Source organism: Balaenoptera physalus (assembly GCF_965194825.1).
Source record: "Balaenoptera physalus genome assembly, chromosome: X".
NCBI lineage: Eukaryota > Metazoa > Chordata > Mammalia > Artiodactyla > Balaenopteridae > Balaenoptera > Balaenoptera physalus.
In genome coordinates this window covers 96,301,931-96,323,059 of record NC_138903.1, presented here as the reverse complement: position 1 = coordinate 96,323,059, position 21,129 = coordinate 96,301,931, and the positions used below count along the sequence as shown (strand labels likewise).

At 36.0% G+C, this 21,129-nt stretch overlaps 1 protein-coding gene across 3 annotated transcripts in view; it reads right to left on the bottom strand.

Moving 5' to 3' along the window:
• COL4A5 (collagen type IV alpha 5 chain) overlaps positions 1-21,129 on the bottom strand; it is a 245,053-nt gene that overhangs the window by 99,471 nt on the left and 124,453 nt on the right. For all 3 annotated transcript variants that reach the window (XM_082447507.1, XM_082447505.1, XM_082447506.1), the window contains exons 3-10: positions 18,122-18,211; positions 10,626-10,670; positions 8,058-8,102; positions 7,910-7,972; positions 5,527-5,580; positions 4,934-4,960; positions 2,157-2,237; positions 357-419 (exon numbers count right to left, since the gene is read on the bottom strand). In XM_082447507.1, coding sequence (XP_082303633.1) covers positions 357-419; positions 2,157-2,237; positions 4,934-4,960; positions 5,527-5,580; positions 7,910-7,972; positions 8,058-8,102; positions 10,626-10,670; positions 18,122-18,211 — 468 coding nt within the window. The remainder of the gene's footprint in view (positions 1-356; positions 420-2,156; positions 2,238-4,933; positions 4,961-5,526; positions 5,581-7,909; positions 7,973-8,057; positions 8,103-10,625; positions 10,671-18,121; positions 18,212-21,129) is intronic.

Sequence of the window (21,129 nt, the reverse complement as noted above, 5' to 3'; positions counted from 1 at the left end):
TGAATACCTGTTTTGTGAATACCTCTTTAACAGCAAACCACAGCTTGAAGAAACATATTTCATCAAGTGACTAAAGAACTGCCTTAGAAGACTTCATAAGATGGCCAGAACTGACAAAATATTTTAATCTTTCCTTTTGTCTACTTCATTTTTTCCATCTATAAAATGGAGCTATTACTTAGCATATATATTGTTCACCATAACACTGTAAAATCTCCCATAAATAAGAAAATTTAAGAAAACTATAGATCATGAACACTGTAAATACATTATACTTTCAAGTAATACAAATAATATTAATATTTGTGAAAGAAATCAAAAGAAAAGGAGAAATGAAATTACAGAAGCAAGCTTACCATCAAACCTGGTGGTCCTAGGGGACCAATTGGCCCTGGTATACCAGTGGGACCAGCTGGGCCCTGTTACAAAGGAAGTAAAGAAAAGGATGAGAAAAAAACTCTCACTGTATTGTATAAAGAACTAAGTGGATGAAATTCTAACTTCAGTTGCCAGAATTCTATTCTACAATTCTATAATTTTGAAGTGTTATAAGCAGAATTTTAAAATGTAGAAGAATAAAAGCATTAAATAACTATAAAGAAATTCAACTAAACAGAATGGAGGCATTAGAAAACTTATGTTTTACAGTGGTACATAACAAATGTGGGACAAACACATAGTAAGGAAGTTTTAAAATTTAAAGCAATTATGATGGGCATTTAGTGGGGCTTTTATGCTAGAAATGGGAAGGGAAAGGCTGCTAGATTCAAGGTGGCTTCTCTAATTTTAAAATAAAAATAAATAAGATTAAAGACAAAGAGGGAAGTGAGAATAGCTGGGACAAAAGGTAAGGGAATGATGTAACTGTTTTGGAACACAATTTGGCATCTTAAGAAGTTGAAATTTTGACTGCCCTGAAATCTAGTAATTTTATATCTAGGTATAAATCCTGGATTATTCTGTAATTTAAAAAAACCTCAAAACAACCCAAATATCCAACAATAGGAGATCAGAGAAACAAATTCTAGTATATTCAAACAAGGACTGTTATACAGAAGTGAAACTGAATGAACTACAGCTTCACACAATAATATGAATGAATCTTAACATACCAAATAGAAAAAGTTGGAGAAAACTACACATAAATTTTGTATTATTTCAAAAGCTAAATACTCTTGTTTAAAGATATATGCATATATAATAAAACTATTTTTAAGAAGCAATGGAAAACCCAGGATGGTAGTCACATCTTGGGAGAACGCAGAAGGACGTGGCTGCCAAGGAAACCACAGGTTGATTCAAAATTATTTGTAATGTTCTAGTTCTTAAACACTGTGTTGGGTTCATAAGTGTTCATTTGGTTGTTATGCTTCATAACCTACATATATTTTGCATGTATTCTGATATTTTCAAATATAACATAATACAAATTTATAAGAGATAAAAGATTGGGAATACTAAGAACATATGGATGGGTTATATCAAGTATGGAATGAGAAGGTGGCTAATGAAAACAGTTCCTGACATTGTATCTTAGTGATCAAATACTAGAAAGTACTGATTTTTATTTTTGGCAAAGGGATCAATCTTCATGAAAAATAAACCTCAAGAAATTAATTTCCTAATCTATAAATTCCCAAAAGTTATTGTTGTCTCCATGTATGTTATGTGTAGGCTGACATGACTATTTTTCTGAAGATAATACTTGATGTTCACTATGTATAAATTTTATTCTTTTAGCTTTCAAAATATGTTCATGTTATATATAACTGATAATGTTACAAATTATGTCTTCTAATATCTTAGATGGGAAACCCACAATTTTTATTTTTAATCAGACCATTTACTCCTACCACCCTACTGATAACCACAGCATAGGAATAAGAATATAGAAGCTTATTTCTGCTGTGAAACCCCAAAACAAAAATTTCCATGGAAACTGGACTGAGAGTTAAAAGAACAAAGCAGCGCTTCTTAAAATTCTCCCTGGTCCAGAATACTTTTATTTTCAGGTACAAGGTACCTGCAATGTCTATCAAACCTCAGGTGATAATTTCTATAACTAAAATAGAGAGTATTAAAGGCTGAGGATAAAAAAGTGATGCTGTGATCTGATTTAATCAGTATAGCAAAGAAGAAAATCACCAGATGCTTACCTGTATTCCAGGAGGACCTGGAAATCCTGGATTACCCTTTGGCCCTGGCAGTGATGACACAATTACACTACCTGGTTCTCCCTGAAAGAAATCATCAATGGAAATTTAAGTAGTAGTTATGATACATGAAAACTGGCAAGAACACAAAAAAGTGATCTGAGAATTCAATCTGTCACAGAAGTGTCCCCAAAGATTAGGCAATCTCAGTAATTAACATGAATAAATTTACCTTTTAAAGGAAAATGAGGAAGTGGCCAGAGTACACTGAAGTACAGTCGATTTATTAAGAACCTGTCATACCTTTAGTTACTCATTCATTAAAAACATTTATTAAATATAAATATTTGCCAAGAATTGTGTTAGGCTTTGGATGCTTTGTAGTGAAGAAGATAAACAAGACTCCTGTTCTTATTGTGCTGATAATATACTGGGGAAATGCAGACCATAATGCATAAACAAATAAGATGACAAAATTTTCTGTTTAGGACTATAAAGGAAAACTACATGGTACATGATAAAGAAACAGTGGAGGGCTTCCCTGGTGAGGCAGTGGTTGAGAATCTGCCTGCCAATGCAGAGGACACGGGTTCGAGCCCTGGTCCAGGAAGATCCCACATGCCGCGGAGCAACTAAGCCCGTGTGCCACAACTACTGAGCCTGCACTCTAGAGCCCGTGCCCCACAACTAGTGAGGCCCGTGTGCCCCAATGAAGAGTAGCCCCCGCTCACCACAACTAGAGAAAGCCCACGTGCAGCAACGAAGACCCAACGCAACCAAAAATAAATAAATTAAAAAAAAAAAAAGAAACAGTGGAGTACTAAAAAGAAATGATAATTATGTGACGTGATGGAGGGGCTAACTATCGTTACAATGGCGATCATATTACAAAATATAAATGTATCAAATTAACATGTTGTACACCTTAAATTTATACAATGTTATATATCAAATATATTTCAACTAAAAAAAAGAAATAGTGGAGGAAATTAGTTTGGGTAGTAAAGAAGGGCAATCTATGAAGTTAACATTCATGCTGAGATCTAAAGGATAATAAGGAGTCAGCCAGGTGAAGATGGGGGAAGAGCATTAGGCAGTGTAAGCAGCATGAACAAAGGACCCAGAAAGAGAAGAGCTTGGCACATTCAAATAACTTAATGCAGACAGGTGTGATCAGTGAGCCAAAGGAAAAGTGGTTTAAGATACGGCTGGAATATGGGGCAAAGAGCAGAATATGCAGGTCTTACAGGCAATGGAAAAGAATGTGAACTGTATCTTAGGTGCAGTGGAAAGCCCTTGAAGGTTTATAAGGAGGGAGATTAAATTTTTTTCATTTTGTGAGAGTCCTTTATTATGCAGAAACTTCTTATATTCTTAGTGTATCCTGACTGATACTGACTAAACATTATTTAGGATTACGGCTTTTGGATTGTTGTATCTTTTGGTATGAAATGACATTATGCAATAGAAAGGCAATCTATTTGCTGGCAAACATGTCATTCAAATCAAATATTCTGTCTTGCTGTCCCACACCAGAAACAGAGCCAGGTCTGGCATTAGGAACCATGGAAGCGGCAAAAAACCTCTCTTCTGGGATTCAAGGTTTCTCCAAAAGTTCTGTGCTTCATAACAAGGAGGGAGATTAAATTATTGATTTACATTTTTAAAGGATCATTCTTGGCTGCTTTATACAGAATAAATCAGGCTGGGAGGTGAGGGGGTGTGAAAAAAGAAACTAGTTAAGAGGCTACTACCTAGTCCAGATGAGGCATTATGATTAGTGTGGTGGCAGTGGAAATGAATAAAAGTGGATGAATTTATGATATATTTTAAAAGCAAAATTAACAGTATTTAGAGATAGCATGGAATGAGGAGCTGTGTGAAGAAGTAGAAAATGCAAATACTAACTCTCAGGTTTTGATACATGCAAAAGTGTACATGATAGTGATACAAATTTTAGAGATGGGGAAAACAGGAGGAACAGGTTCATTTGGGGGTCTGGGTTAACTTTGAGCATGTTAATTTGAATGTCTGGGAGATAAATTTGAGTGGAGATGTCAGGGAGGCTGTTTAATACATGCATGTAACGCAGAAGAAAATTCTGTTTTAGACAAAGAAATGTAGGTGTTCCATAACTAGACAGCAATCAATAACATGAGCATCAATAATATTGCTAGGCATAGAAGAGAAGAAGAGGTCAGGACTATGTCCTGATACCTGCTGGATAGAATAACATGAGCTTGCATAGAAGACTGCAGAATGACCAGAGATGCATAAGAAAAATCAGGAAAAGGTAGCGTCTCAGGAGCCAGAGAGAAAGAATATTTCTAGAGGGAGCAGGTGGTCAACTGTGGTGGTCCAGTGGCTGAGACTCTGCGCTCCCAATGCAGGGGGCCTGGGTTCGACCCCTGGTCAGGGAACTTGATCCCACATGCCGCAATTAAGAGTTTGCATGCCGCAACTAAAAAACAAAGATCCCGCGTGCCACAACTAAGACCCTGTGCAGCCAAATAAATAAATATTTTAAAAATGTAATGAGGAAGGTATCAAAAAAGAAATGTGAGTCTGATATACACATTTGCAAGTGTATCAGCCCATAAAAGGTACTTAAAGCCACGAGAACAAAGGAGACTACTTAAGGAGAGCTCGTAAATGTGCACCTGCACAACTTCTAGAAGCATCCATTTTAAGACAGAAGTCAGAGACATTATCTGATTGAAGATGCAGGCTTTCTAAATATTTTATTCAAAATGTTTACCTTCCCAACATGAGATGCTTACCTTCATACCTGGGATCCCAGGAGGTCCCTATTATTAAAAAGAAAAGGGATTATTTTATATACATGAGAGGGGAGCAAGCAAAAGAACACAAATTGAATCTTTAGTTTTACAGAGCAGAGAGCTCTGTGTATTACTAACTTCTTTTATAAAAAATCCTCTTCTTGGGCTTCCCTGGTGGCACAGTGGTTAAGAATCCACCTGCCAATGCAGGGGACATGGGTTCGAGCCCTGGTCCGGGAAGATCCCACATGCCGCAGAGCAACTAAGCCCGTGTGCCACAACTACTGAGCCTGGGCTCTAGAGCCTGTGAGCCACAACTACTGAGCCCGCGTGCCTAGAGCCCACACACCGCAACAAAGAGTAGCCCCCGCTCGCCACAACTAGAGAAAGCCTGCGTGCAGCAATGAAGACCCAACACAGCCATAAATAAATAAACAAACAAACAAATAAATTTATATAAAAAAATCCTCTTCTAGTTTACTATTTCAAAATGTACTACTTTGTTCCACCTGAATGCACTGAGCTCACTTTCTACAGTTCTGCTTCTTCTGTTAATTCCTGTGTTCATTATAATCCCAAATTTTATAACTTACTGGAGGACCCTGTAAACCAGGAAAACCGGGACTGCCTGGAAATCCACGTTCTCCCTAGAAGGAGTTAAAAATAAAGAGCGTGAGGAACAAAAAACAAAGCGTAGCTATACCAGCAAACAATGACTTATTGAAAAGATTTCTGTAAAAGCTATTTTGAAACATACCAGGTTGCCAAAAATTCATTAGCCTTCACTTTCCAATTACTTCAATATCAACTATCCATATCAATTCAGCCTTCTAAGATACTTTTATCTCTACTCATCAATCCCAATCAGAAATAAAGAAAAAAATCTTCTACCTTAGTCATTTTCTTCTGACAAATCCATTTTGAGACAATCATACCACAGATTCCTGGCCATCATCACATTTAATAGTTAATGATCTGCCCCAATTTCCTGCCCGTGTATTATATAGATTTTTATTTTAACTGCCCTATTGCATTTCTCTTTTATCGTAAACTATTTCAAATTATTTTTGTAAAGAGGAAAAGATGATAAGAAAGAACGCCATTAATATCACCAAGAGGACAATAATAGCAATAGTTCTAGCAATTGCAGGTCATTATGTTCTCTAGGCACCCAATTTTTCTCACTCTCTTTTGTAAAGTACTAATATGGACATTTGGTTTAGAAAACAAAAACTAAAATTGCTGTAGAAGAACCCCAATGCAACCTCCTTTCAAATACCTATGTGCCATAGTAATCTTAGAAACATCCTCGTCAGAGGCTTAAAAGAGTAAAATGATTACAGCTATATGCCTTTGAGTTATTGTCTCCACCACTTTTTACACATGGACAAAGTAGGCCCAGAGAGAAAGGGAGTGGCCTGTACATTGAGCTTAGAAGGCAGAAAACAAAACAACCCATGTATTCTGGCTCCATCTCTAGGGTTCATTCTATTAGTTACGTAGTTAGAAATATAAGAAACCATTTAATCTGAAAGTATACATAATAAATCCATTTTCAAAACTTTGTTGCTCACATAATGGGGGGCCTCAAACACAAACTAATCATGAGATCTGCTAAGGTGCTGCTTTAACAAAAAGAAAGAACAAGATCCCTTTAATCACATAGCATACTATACTCATTGTAGATACATCTGGTCTTCAAAATTAAAACTGGCTAGTGGTCTGTTGCTCAAGGCGTGCTGGCAAAAACCAAACAAATTACCAGAATAGGCATACAAATGTAGCCTACTTTAACATGCAATGTGCCATGCAAACTAATTCCACATTGGTTCTATCACTGTAAGGTCACCCCAAGCAGAAATGAAGAACACAACTAAGCCTCACAAACCCAAAATCAAAATCAAAATGATGATAATAATAATAATAATAATGGCATTATTATTATTACTATTATTATTGGCAAGGGTCACAATGACTTGGAGAAATACTGGAGGTAAAAATAATTTTATTGCCTTCAAGTATATACTACAATGATTATCACAAAACGTGGCCTCCCATAATGCAAAATAGTTTGTTGAAGTTATTTTAAATATATGCCCTAGTATAAAATATGACACATGTCATTAGTTAGAAAAATCTAGGGTATTTCATAAATAGTTTCACTGAATATTATGTGCAAAATGGAAATGCCAAAGGATATACAGAAAATAATAATATATTTCATTAACCTATAGGAAAATGAGAAAAGTGAGGGAAGAAGAAGCAGAAACAATAATATGTAAGCTTTTAAAAAGAGCAGATTTTCCTCTTTTTTTTTCTTGCGCTCACTTTATATTAAATCCAAATAGTTGGATTTAGGATTGACTAAAGATAAGAAAAGTGGGTCAGGAAACAATGTTTGTAGTATGTGAAGTTTTATTTTTTCACTTGTTAAATTCATTATTTTCACTGATGGAGAAGAAGTTTCAGGCTTCATACTAATAGTTTATGGTAAAAACTGATGTGATGTATTACATATAGATTTTTAAGATTTTTCTTAAGGAAGTTATTAGGCAAGGTAAAGAAGTTTTAAGAATATGAAAGATTTGAAAACTTAAATTATACCTAGTTTTTTAAAAAAGGCAAAGCTAATGAATGACATTCACAAGTATTACTCTTAACAACCGATACAATATTTGAAACATATATATCTTAATTCCTTTTTAACTCTCATCTTACTTTACACTAAAGTCAAAAAAAAAAAAGGATTTGGTAAGTAATCTTCAACCCAATGCAATATCCCAGCTAATTACACAAGCTTCAAGAATTACTGATGTTTCAATATATTGAAAATGTTAACTGAGAACATATCTTATGTCTGTCCTAGACATGAAGCTACTATATCTCTTCTTTGACATTCTTCATATTGATTCCTTGAAATTTTTAAGTCTATTATTATCAAGCATATTGCCTAAGATTAAGTCACAGAAATCTCACCTTGGTTCCATTGCATCCGGGGATACCTTGAGGTCCTGGGGCCCCATCATGGCCTGGCATTCCCTTTGAAAAAGGATATAACACATGTATAATATTTCTTAGATTACTTTTTAAGGGATTTTAAAATAAGAAGCCAAATCCTACTTACAGGAAGACCTGGTGTCCCTGGAAATCCAGGAAGTCCAGGAGGACCCTATAAAAGAAATAAATTCCGTGAATCAAATAACAATCAGTAACAATAAAATAATATCCTACCTAAGGGAATTATGAAAATTACATTTAGAATAGCAATGGACAAAATGTGTTTCATTGATTATTACCACTCGTTCTTTTAAACACTATAGAAAAAACTCCTATATGTGTTTAAAAATCTCTTTTATAGAAAACTATAGAAAAAATCTCCTATTTGAGGGAGCATTGCCTTTATTGCATTTAGTAGGAACAGGCAAATTAGTGGATGAAAGGTCTTTTCTAAAAGACAAAGCGATTCTCCCAGGTTTGTGATGAATACTGAATTCAGCAGGGTATGGGTATGTGACAAATATATCTGCCCCTGAGAACATCAATGTGATCACCCCCAAAATTCTTTAATCAAATTCCCCTGTCAGGATTGGCAAAAATACAAGTTTGACAAAACTCTCTGTAGGTGAGGTTATGGGGAAAAGGTACTCTCATACAACTGCTAATGGGATTTAAACACCATGGAGAGAAATTTGGAAATACCTAACAAAATTACACATGTATTTATTTACTCTTTGAAGAAATTCATTTCTAAGAATCTATCCCAAAGCCACACAAGAAATTATGAAACAAAATATGAAATTCAAGGTTACTGACTGAAGCATTATTATAGCTAAAGTTCAGAAATGGCCGTATAACCATATTTATAGCTGAAGGTTAGAAACCTGTAGGTTTCTAACCTAAATAGGGACATGACTAAATAAATTATGATACATCCGCATAATATAAAACTATGCAGCTGTTAAAAAGAATGAGCAAAATCTCTGTACATTGAAATATGTAGTGATCTCCAGGATATAATGTTAAGCAAAAAAAAAAAAAGTGTAAGTAGTGTATATAATACACTAACTTTTTATAGCAAGGGTAGCGATACTAAGCAATGAAAGGATAAACAGAAAATAATAAAAATGATTACCTCTGGGGGAAGGAGGAAAGAGAATAGGGAGATGGAAGGAAGGATAGGTAGCATCTCTGACTATACCTTGTCTTATAGAACAATGTAAATGTTTTAAATAATGAAAAATTAGAAAGCGGTAAAAAGGAAATCGTTAAAAATTGAAAGCAAACTGGGACCAATGAACCTAATGTACAGCAAATTGTGGACAGTAACCAATACAGAGAAGAGAATTCCTTCAACTGTCTTTAAAACACGATATTTTGACGGAAATTAGTCAATTCAAAGGGGAAAAAAAGAACAGCAAAGAAATAATTAGTGGCATTTAAGAATTCTATTATTAGTATTAAAATTGAAATGGTTGTTTTGTTTATTTGCATATTGTTATTTTGAAGCTATTTAGTTTCAACAGTGCTTAGAACATAGTTAATGGTAGCTATACCTATTAAGAGATATGATTATTAGGAAGAGCTTTAATAGTATACTGATATTCAGTTATTACAAAAAAACATAGATACATGTCTGCTAAAATAAACTAAGGGTTTTGAGTTTCCTCCTTGTTTTCCAGTGCCCTACCCACACCAGTCACAAGCAAGCACATAAGGCAAGCTACATGTTGTTAAGATGTAGATAGCAAACAGAATGTTTTAAATATTTATATAAAATGTGTACATCTACTAAATTTCTGGAGATCCAGAAGATCAGAATGTTTGTCTTTGTAACACATAAATATGCTATGCCACCACCCATATATTTTATATTCAAATTCAGGGACCTTGTCAATCCATGACAACAGAATTTCAGAGCTAAAAGGGACCTTGGAGATTGTGCTGTTTGACTCTCTAATTTAACAAATGAAGAAACTGAGGCTCAAAAAGTTAAATATGATTTTCCAAAAGCCAGTATTATTTTTAAACTACAGTTTCCTCCCAAATCTAAAACACACTGAAAAGTATATATCAACCTAAAAGCTTTTCAGAAAAATTACACTAAATGTGCCCTTCAATTTTGAGACACATCCTGATTTCCAGAACATTAAAACTTGAAAAAGCATACATCTTAGAACTGAGGAAATATTGTATTCTTCCAAAAATAGTTATTGTTTAACATAACGGTTTAAACTAGTGCTTCCCAAACTTGTTCTCTTCAAGATACACAAATAAAATTATAATATTTGTATGTAGTACCCGGGGAGGGTACACAGCCTGATGTGACTGATCAGCCCTCTGAACGCAGAGGACTGAGATGATCGCACTGGTTGCGAAGTTCTGCTTTAAATCACTTGTATGATATATATTTTTAATAAATTGAAAAATTGTTGTAATTCAACACTTTCATATTTCTTAACCAAAAGTCTTCTTTCATTAGTTTAAACAGACATCTGGATATATAAAGATAACTATCAAAATACTAGAGAAAGGCTAATTGTAAACATATACAAGCTCTTCAATTTAACTTTTTAAAGACTTCATTTTTCTTTCTGCATTTCAATATGAATCTTTTCTAGATGCCTCATAACACTTCATTTGCTTCTTCTCTATTTTGACCAACAAACCATTTGATACAGCAAATATCACTTACTCTGATCCCTTTTGGTCCTGGTGGCCCTGGAATTCCATCACTACCCTGAAAAATACAACATATTTAGTTATTTTTCCTTCAAAAATAGCCCTCAAATAACTAATTTTAGACTGTAAACTGAGACAAATTTTTGTGAACCTTTGTGAAAGTTAGTGAGAAACTTACATACCCAGGGAAGAAGCATTTATTATTGAGACTGAAAGCACTGAGGTAAGTCATATGCTAAAAAAACGCCTTTATTTACTGAGAAGAAAACTGTTAACATGTAGAAGAAACTTTATACCTGTAAAGTTAATTATGAATCATGCAAGAAAAGAAAGATGAAATAGTAGTATAGATATTCCCCAAATCACTTATGCATAAACAAAATAAGAGCTGAAAATCTGGGCAGTTTCTATATTGTGTCAATCTGCTTGCATCATCTCTGGGCCTAAATATGAGCTGTTCTTGAGTTTGCTGTTTTAAACCTTTGCTATGTTTTATAAGACACTTTCTACTGGCAGAGCTAAAAAGGAAAAAGAAAACCATAGACTTTCCTTTCAAGCTTCTGCTATAGACTCCATGCAAAAGGGGCTGCCCACATGTTTGTTATTTACCCATTTCTAGTTACAACCGCATGGCTGAGAATTTAAAGTCTTGCCTCACTAAGTTTTACTATGTAGTTTCTTTTAAAAATGGAATAAAGAAAACCTAATTCTGCTCCAATAGGCAGGAATTTCAGTGGAACATACAGCTAGTAGGCCACCATCTGAGCCTTTAGATAGTTTTTATTAAACTGGGACATCTTGCTTTATACAAGTGGCTTTCAAACTACTCTACTTACAACCCTAGAATTTCCCCTGGAGGTTCCTTTATGCCTATGTCACCCTCCTTCAATCACTGAAGCTCTGCTTTTATCTGTTTTATTTGGGGCTTCCATGAAAAGTTTTATTTGGAGAAAAGGTTACCTGATGTATTAGTTCCTTATCTTCCTCTTACAAATTACCACAAACTCAGTGGCCTAAAATAATACAATCTTACAGTTCTGGAAGTCAGAGGTATGACAGGTCTCAGTGGCAGAGCTATGCTACTTTCTGGAGATTCTATGGAGAGAATTCATTTACTTTCTTTTTCCAGCTTCCAGAGCTACCAGCATCCCTCTGCTCGTGGCCCTCTTCTATGTTCAAAGTCAGTGACGGCTGAATGAGTCTTTCTAACATTGCACCACTCTGACACTGACTCTTCTGCCTCCCTCTTCCACACTGAAAGGACCCTTATGATTATACTGGGCCCACCCAGATCATCCAGAATAATTACCCTAGTTTAAAACCAGCTGACTAGCAGCTTTAATTCCACCTGCAATCTTAATTTCGCTTACCTATGTAACCTAACATATTCACAGGTTCTGGGGATTAAGTTATGGACATCTTTAGGGGGTGGGCATTATTCTGCCTACCACACCTTGCTTTAAAACAAGGTTAATAATCTACTCTTTTCACAAAAGATGCATCTCTAAGGAAATTAAAGTAAATCTAATTCTATTTTAAAACTAGAAAATTGTTTGTTCAATGAATCTTTTTGTGTCTTCCCACTAAAGGTAAAAATAAGACAAGGATGCCTTAAAACTATACTGGTCATACTAACCAACATGGCTAAATAAGAGAGAGAAATTAGAGGTATAAAAATTGGAAAGAATGAGGTAAAACATATTATTTGCAAAGAATATGACTGTATGCATGGAAAACCCCAGATAATTAAATGAAGAACTATAATCAATAAGATAGTTCAGTAAGGTAACTGTATATAAAATTAATATGAAGAAATCAATAGCTTTCTTATATACCAGCAACTACCAGTTAGAAAACATAATGGAAGAAAATGTGCAATTTACAATAGCAGAAAAAGATAAAATATTTAGCAATGAACTGAGCAAGAAATGTATAAGATTCATAAGAAGAAAAGTTTAAAACACTTCTGAAGTTCAAAAAGGAAGACTGGAACAAATGGAAAGGCATTCCATGTTCCTGGATAATAGGATTCAACATTTAAAAAGTCAATTCTCAACAATTTAGTTACAAATTTGATACAATAAAAATAGAAATAACACGAATTTTTTTTTAAACTGGACAAGGTGACTCTAATGTTTATATGGAAAAATAAACAAGCAAGAACATTGAGAAAAATTCTGAAGAAAAAAAAGACCAATGAGGGGACACTAGTACTGTCAGATATAAAAATATAGCATAAGATGTCAATAATTAAAATAGTTTGGTTCTGATATTTGAATAACCAGACCATTGGAAGAGTATGAGAAGTTGAGAAACAGGTCCATATATTCATGTGAATTTGGTATATAATGAAAGTGGCATTGCAAATCAGTGGGGAAAATTATACTGGGACACACTTGTGAGGACATCTGGAAAAAAAAGTGGAACTTACATCACAAACCATACCAGGATGAATTAGAAATCAATAAAATATTCACATGAAAAAAGTGAAACTATTAATATACTGGAAGAAAACATGGGAGAATTATTTTATACTCTTACAGTGGGGAAGGCATTTCCTATTCAAAACCCAAATGCCACAAAAGACCTTTGATAAACACACACACACACACAAAACACAAAACACACACACACAGACACATAAATATACACATACACATGCACACACCCAGCGAAGACAAATGACAAACTGGTGGGAAATAATTGTAACTCACAACACAGATAAAGGGCAATCTCCCTAAAATATAAATAGCTCATTGAAATATGAAAACACCAACAATCCAGTAGAAAAATGGGCAAATGGTATAAACAGACAGTTCACAGAAATGAAAAGATGCTCAATCTCATTTTTAATAAGAGAAATGCAAACTAAAAGTACATTGAGAGGCCATTTTTCATCTAACAGATTGGCAAGACTCCAAGTTTCATAATAGGATTGGGTGAAGCTATAGGGAAATTGATCTTCTTGTACATTGCTGAACCAAGGATAAATCATACAACTTCTTGGGTGGCAATTTGGCAATATCCACATAAATGCATGTATGCTGTGATCCAGCAAAACCACTTCTAGTAATCTTACAGAGATAATCCCTTATTGGGGAAAGAAAATCTATTTAAATTGTACATCTTAGCAGCACTGTTTGTGGTAGCAAAAACTTGAAAACCACCTAAATGATCATCAGTAGGGAACTGGCTTAATGAGTTATGGTATATACACACAATATAATACAATGCAGTTATAAAAAAATGAGGGGGTTCTGTGTTTACTGATATGGGATATCTACACTGTATATCAAGTGAAAAACAAAGGTCAAACAATGTGTTGGATACCATTTTATAAACAAAGGGAGGTAAAAGTGTGTATGTGTGTATATGCATGTATGTGCATGTATATATTTGTATCTGCACGCATATTCATAAAAAATTCTTGGGCATATTCACAAGAAAATAACATAAGTGGATACCCATTAGGAATATGTAGAACTCAGTGGCTAATGGACACAGTGGAAAGGAGATTTGTTTCATTGTATACCCTTTTTATGTTAATTTATTTTGAATAAAATGAATATATTATCTATTGAAAATCAATTAAATTTTATTTTTAAGAATAAAGAAATCCTTTGGAAATTTTTATATATACACTCCTATATATATTTGTTTTATACATATTTACTTTCATATATGAGTATACAGATTAAAGAATAATCCTACAAAATTTTTGATTTGGTATGTATGTTAACACATACACATGTGCCCGAATACCCAATCACATAAAAAGTATAAATTCAGCTATGTTGGGGAGCATGAAGTCATACTGGAGATAGAAGCACAAAGTGCTTCTAATTCAAAATCCCCAAAGTTTAGAAAGCAGTCAAACCTCCTCCTTTTATGGATATAGAAATGGAATCACAGCAAAAGACTGGATTGCTTTCTAAATTTAAACTGCATACAACCACACCTTTAAAAATTATCATACTATTGTAGAATAGTCCCAGTTAATGCTAAACTATTTCAAAAAATCTGATGTAGTTAGCTCTTTTTTAACTTTTTTTTTTAATTAATTAAATTAATTAATTAATTTATTTATTTATTTTTGGCTGTTGGGTCTTCGTTTCTGTGCGAGGGCTTTCTCTAGTTGTGGCAAGCGGGGGCCACTCTTCATCGCGGTGCGCAGGCCTCTCACTGTTGCGGCCTCTCTTGTTGCAGAGCACAGGCTCCAGATGGGCAGGCTCAGTAGTTGTGGCTCACGGGCCCAGTTGCTCCGAGGCATGTGGGATCTTCCCAGACCAGGGCTCGAACCCGTGTCCCCTGCATTAGCAGGCAGATTCTCAACCACTGCGCCACCAGGGAAGCCCAACTCTTTTTAATCTGACCTAAATCTTTATTAGACCTGCCACCTCTCAGTGAGCATAGTGTGCAAGAAACTCAGCCCCAAATCCCAGGTAAACTCAGATACAAGAAATGTAACTTTATTTTTCTATGGTTCAACTTAATTTCTATTTCAAAGCACCCATTTCACTAAGATGGCTGAAATTTAACCTCAGTTAATTGGACTTCCCACCTCATTTTCACAAGGCTGTGCCTAAGCTGTGGAGGGCTTAAGTAGTTCTAAGATGTTGAGGGGTGGGACAGTCTAGTCCAAAGTGGAATCCATTGAGATGTCCCATGCCAGCAGTCTACATGGACTGCTGCTGAGTTAGTGCTCAATTCTACCCACTTGACTCTTTCAGATCTTTCTGCTATTTCTGGGTGCACAAGAAACATTCTGCTGTTTTGCACCTCATTGGACACAGGAAATTCTGTTGTATGTCCCATCTACTTAAATTTTATGCAGTCATTTAGAGTCTTGCCTTTTCCTCAGTGTAAAGTTCTACTCAGGAAATTTAGCACACATCCCTTCTGCTCTTGAATCTAATAAAACTTCCTTGGTGTACTGCCACCTCCTCAGAGACCATGCTCAAGCCTATTCCCACAATCTATGCTATGGTATAGTTAAGTGTTAAAAAGTATTTGTGCATTTAAATTAATTTTCCCCCTTTACTCAGAGGACTACTTGATGAGTATCCATTTGATTTCCTTAATGCTCTAATGACACGATGTACCACTATTCCATGAAATAAAATTAGGAAAAAAGGGTTTCTAAACCACTATTATTTTCCAGGAGGAAAATGAACAGAACTGGCCCTTTCATATATCAGTTCATCAGTCAAAGAGCCATTAAAAAAAGAACCAGAAGCTTTTCCCAATCTTAAAATTCACTATTATCTCTTCACATCCTATATCTTAACATGCATATAAGATGCTATCCTTGCTCGTGGTATAGGAGAAACTGCCCACACAGCAGTCAATGGGGAAAAGTATTCCCAACTGATAGGATAACAGCACCTTTGGATCTATAAGCCTGGGTACGGGAGAGGGAGAGTGTAAGGATCTATCGTCTCCTTCTTTCTCTCCCACAGAATAGCCTGTGTGACATCCACCTCACCAAATTCATTGATACACCTGTCTCAGATAGCTGCCACCAGTCTAAATTTGACAAACTGGTAGACATGTCTCTCACCACCCAACCCTGCAGATAACATCTGACTGCTGTGTCACTGAATACAACAAATGGACACTTCTCTAAACAGGGAACTTTTTAGTACCTCAGATATCCCAACCTTATTACACTGATGCATTGCCACAGTTGGACTCTGGCACTACAGAAATAAAGCACCCCCTCAGATGTCAACTTGCTCCTGTCTGAGATGGGATTAACTGAAGCATCTGGGAAAAGGGATATGGGATCTGCCACTGGAGCTATTTTGACGTCAGTAGTAGTGGCTTCTCCTCCATACACGCCCCTACCATACACGCCCCTACCATACACGCCCCTACCATACACGCCCCTACCATACACAAATCTTCCAGTTCCACTCAAGGACTCTGCCCATCAGGAGGGACTTGTGGCTGGTTGACCCTCATGGTAATCGATGACTTTTATACCCCCAGCACCGTGTGCACACCACCCTTTGGGTATTTCTTTTGTAAAAGCCAGGCCTTCAACTTTCCTACCAATGTAACATGTACATATGGGGGCACTGAGAAGAGACTTCCAAATATTCAAAACAGCCCGTTCCACTGAGCATATCACAGAGAAAGTGGTGCGCAACCTCTCCTTGACCTCTACTGAAGTCATGAATGATACCACTTCAGCTTTGGAAGCACAACAGGCCAGCCTCAAGTCCTCGGCCTGAGTAGTGTTGGATAACAGCCTAGTCTTCAACTTCCTGCTGGCCAACCAAGGAATGGTCTTGCTCTTGCCAGAGCCTCATGTTGTACCTACATCACAAAAACTGGCAAGGTAGAGCAGTCTATCACCAGACTTAAGAAAAAAGTCTCCTGGCTCTCTAAATTAGATCAGATGGGCTATGGGCCGTCTATTCCTGGCTTGGTAATGTTTGGAGCTTATGGTTACACTCATTCCTCCAGGCAGGCCTGATTGTCCTGCTTGGAATAATTTTGATCATGACCATGATCCATTGTAGCCTCAGATTAATTACCTGTTTTTTGACATAACTCCTCAAAGTCCGACCCATTCAGGCCCATGTTGGAGTAACCTATGTTTCTCATTTGGGTCCTGAAAAATCAAGAAATGGAATCGAGGAGTCTGGCTCCTGGCTAAAGACCTATGTGTGATTTTTCGGGCCCAACCATATGGTAAACCTCATAGAGAAAAGCTGCCCATCCCACACCAGAATTAGTGCACAGCCAATGCATGTCAGTCTCTGAAGGGAATTGTAGTAAAGGAGTCAATCCCCCTGGCTGGTCAGGCTCTTATGCGTATCTGCACTGAAAGGCCTCTTTATATGGAACCTTGGTGAAGACGTCTTCATTGAGAGAGGGGGAACCTTGAGGACATTTTTTCTGTACTCTGACTCAGTAGTTCTCCACTCCTAGCCCTTTCCCCCTCCCTTCTTTCATCCCGCTGTCAGGTATACTAAAAGAAACAGCAGTTTTTTGCTCCAAGCTCCGTGAGCAGTGAAACAATTCCCCGTATCTGTGCTGACCCATTTCACCCTCACTGGCACTGTTCCATGAGGAATAATGGAACAGTGGGGGAGCCCACGCTTTCTCTGGTTTATGTTTTGCTTATACACACTGTCACAGTAAGTGAGTAAAGGCTTGCCTGTTACTTCCATTTTGGCTTGTTGTCTTAATCAGTACTCTGACACCTGGCAGTTAAGTTCTCTCCAGCTCAGCTGAGCTCCTGACAGGACTTAATTTTTGTTAAGGATCCCAATGACCACACACAATTAACAGTTTCCAAAAGCATTTGAATACAGCAGTAATATTCAGCTTTTTTAAAAAAACAACAACAATGAAGTATAGATTCTTGGCCATTCTATTGTTTTATTTAAATATTAGTTTCTGGCTATAATTCAGTAACTTTTTAATTGATTTGACACGTGTCCCACATTAAGATGGTTCAATTCCTTTGGTATTACTGGTTGGTAACTTGGCACATACCTTTTGTCCCCGAGGCCCTGGCGGCCCTTCTGGACCTGGAAATCCGGGCAAACCTGGATGGCCTTCCAAACCTGGAAATCCTCTCTCCCCCTGCAATTGAACAAGAATGAAAGATAAAGTCATTTGTGAATTTTCAAGCACAAACATGGTTGAGATTCAAAAACATCAAATGACTATCTAGAGAAGACTAAGTTAATTTAATTATGCTAAGTTCAGAGGGTCCACTAACATGGAGAAACCTGTAAGATATGAGTGGAAAAACACAAACCACTCTGAATTTATATCATATTTGGTAATGTAATCTCTTGCTTTCTCGTAAAAGTAAAAAGCTTATCAGAGATGAAGTGAAGTTTAAACATACTGACATCAAGAATTTAACAGGGAAGATGGCAATAAATCCAGGAAACCAGGAATGAAGGAGTTACATGAAATAAGTATGGTGCAGGGATGAAGAAGGGTAAAAGGAAAACATCAGAGAAGATTTCAGGTTTGCTGTGGAGTACAGAGTTGCAGGATTATTCAGTATGGAAATTCATTTGCTGATTAGTGATGAGTTAGCTAGAAAAAGGCTCTATGACATCAAAATTTTTATATTTTTCTCTGATTGTAAAATCAACACAAAAAGGAATAAATGTTTGTTGTAGAGAAAAAGAAAAAACCACCAGTAATTGTGACTCAAGTCCCAGTTGTGACCACAGCACTTATCAACACTAGCACAGGAGGGCTGTCTACCTACTAGTGAGGGTCTACTAGGTCTACATCTTATCAGCATCTATCAGGAAAGGCTGCCTGATGTGCCTATCTATACAACCAGATAGGTGGGTGTTGCAGGGCGACCATGTATACTAATATACCATTAGGTAGACACATTAGGGTTAGTTAACTTGCATACAGTCAATTATATTAAGAGTGTGAACCCTAACATCTGTAGCTTTGACAATAACTATTATTGACATATTACAGCATTTTCCATTTTCTATAAATATATCTCTTTGTTTTTAATTACTCATAGAATTATGATAATTTAGTATCCATCAATCTCAATGCCATTATTTTGAAGGAAATAGAGCAAGAGAAGAAAAATAAAAGATTCAAAAATTTTAGAGCTGGATTGGCTCAAATCATTACATAGCCCATACTGGCAGAGCGGGTAGTAGAAATCTGACCACAAGTGCCAGTCAGAAAGGAAGCTAGAAGGAAAAAAAACTATCTAGTTCGAGTAGATTTCCGTAAGTGGAAAACACAGCTACGTTTTGGGATCTCCGCTAGTATTTAGAGCATATCTCTGCCAAAACTTGAGGATAATGCTTGAAGAGAGCTATATTTTCTCAGAAGCAAAACTGCTACCCAGGCTATAGATACGAGAGGAATACACTAGAAACTGAAAGTAGAGAGTGCTAAAAAGCTTAACTGTGTTGGTATTAATAAAAACCATATACCTATACCAGATACTTGTCCTGAAATCTCACACTATAGTCAAATGATGTTGTAGTCCTATCTAGCTGACAGAGCAATATTATACCACGGAAGATAGAAGGGCAATTACTGGAAAGTAGCAAAAAGAATTGCAATAGCAATCCCCAGCCTTTGAAAGGTAGAAAGTTTCCTGCAGTAGAAAGTACAGAAGGCTTCCATGAGGAGAGGGTGCCAGGAGGGTCCTCCACCTAATTCCTAATACAGATGGTAGGGAAGGCTGACATTTGTTATGTGCCTACCCTTTGCTATTGGTTGTCAGGCAATTATTTAATCCTTACAGCTACCTAGATTTTACTGTAATTTGCTAACACTAACATAGAAAATGATGTAGCACATCTATTTCTGAAGGTCAAACTTTAAAAAAAAACCTGGTTTATGCTGCCTGCTCATATTTGAATAAAAAATCAGTCTTATTTTTCTTTATGGAATAATATTCTTCTCTCCCTGCCTGTCCTTTAACTATTGGTATTACTCTGGATGCCCTTTTTTGACCCTTTCTCACTCTTTCCTGGGAAATCTCAAACATCAACACATTTTTCCCTAAAAACTGGGCTCATAGGCCAACCATTAAACATCTCCACTTGAATATCACACGGGCACCTAACATTCAACAGTAATAATAGCAAACATGCATTGAGTGCTTTCTATGTGCCAGAGTTCATTCTAAACTCTTTCCATGTTTTATCTTATTTAATCCTCCCAGTGACAATATTAGGTAAATACTATTATTATCTCCATTTTACGGATGAACAATTAAGGCAAAGAAAAGTTGAATAATTTTTCCAAAAGCAAACTTAATATAAATAACACTGAATTCATTATCTTTCTACCATCTTACCTATTTCAGGAAATAACACAACCCAGCTACCTCAGCCAGAAATTTATAATAATCTTGACTCCACTCTCTCCATTACTCCTTCATCGAATCAATTATGTTATCCTCATCATTGTATTCTTAGTGCCCAACAGGACAAATATTCAGAAAATATTCATCCAATGAATGAACTTCCTTAATGGATTATATAAAATTTATGACACATGCTTTCTTCAAAAATTCAGAAAAAAATAAGAGGTAAGTTTAGGAGAAATTATACAAAAGATGACTTTTTTGTGATAAAGTTGCCTTATATACCACAAGCTAGTATTAAAAAGAAGGATAACAGACTGATTTACTGAGATGTAGAACCTAGTTTGTGAGTAAGAGGTACACATAAAAATGTTACAGTTTTACAGGAAGGGCACTTTATAATCACAATAAGAAAGTTATACAATCATGGGAATAAAAAAATATTTTAAGAATAGTTTCTCATAAAATAAGGCATATGTCACACAGTAACTTCAGCTGACAGGCTGATTTGTGGGCATGAATTACAAACCTTTCTTGAACCTCCTAGTATTGAGGATGTGTTAACAGAATTTACATCAGTGAAACTGGTAGGGGCTTGGTTCACTATAGAATTTGTACTAAAAGGAAGTGTAAAAATTAGAAGAAAAAAGTGACCTACAGCTGGTAAACCTGAGACAAGTGCAAC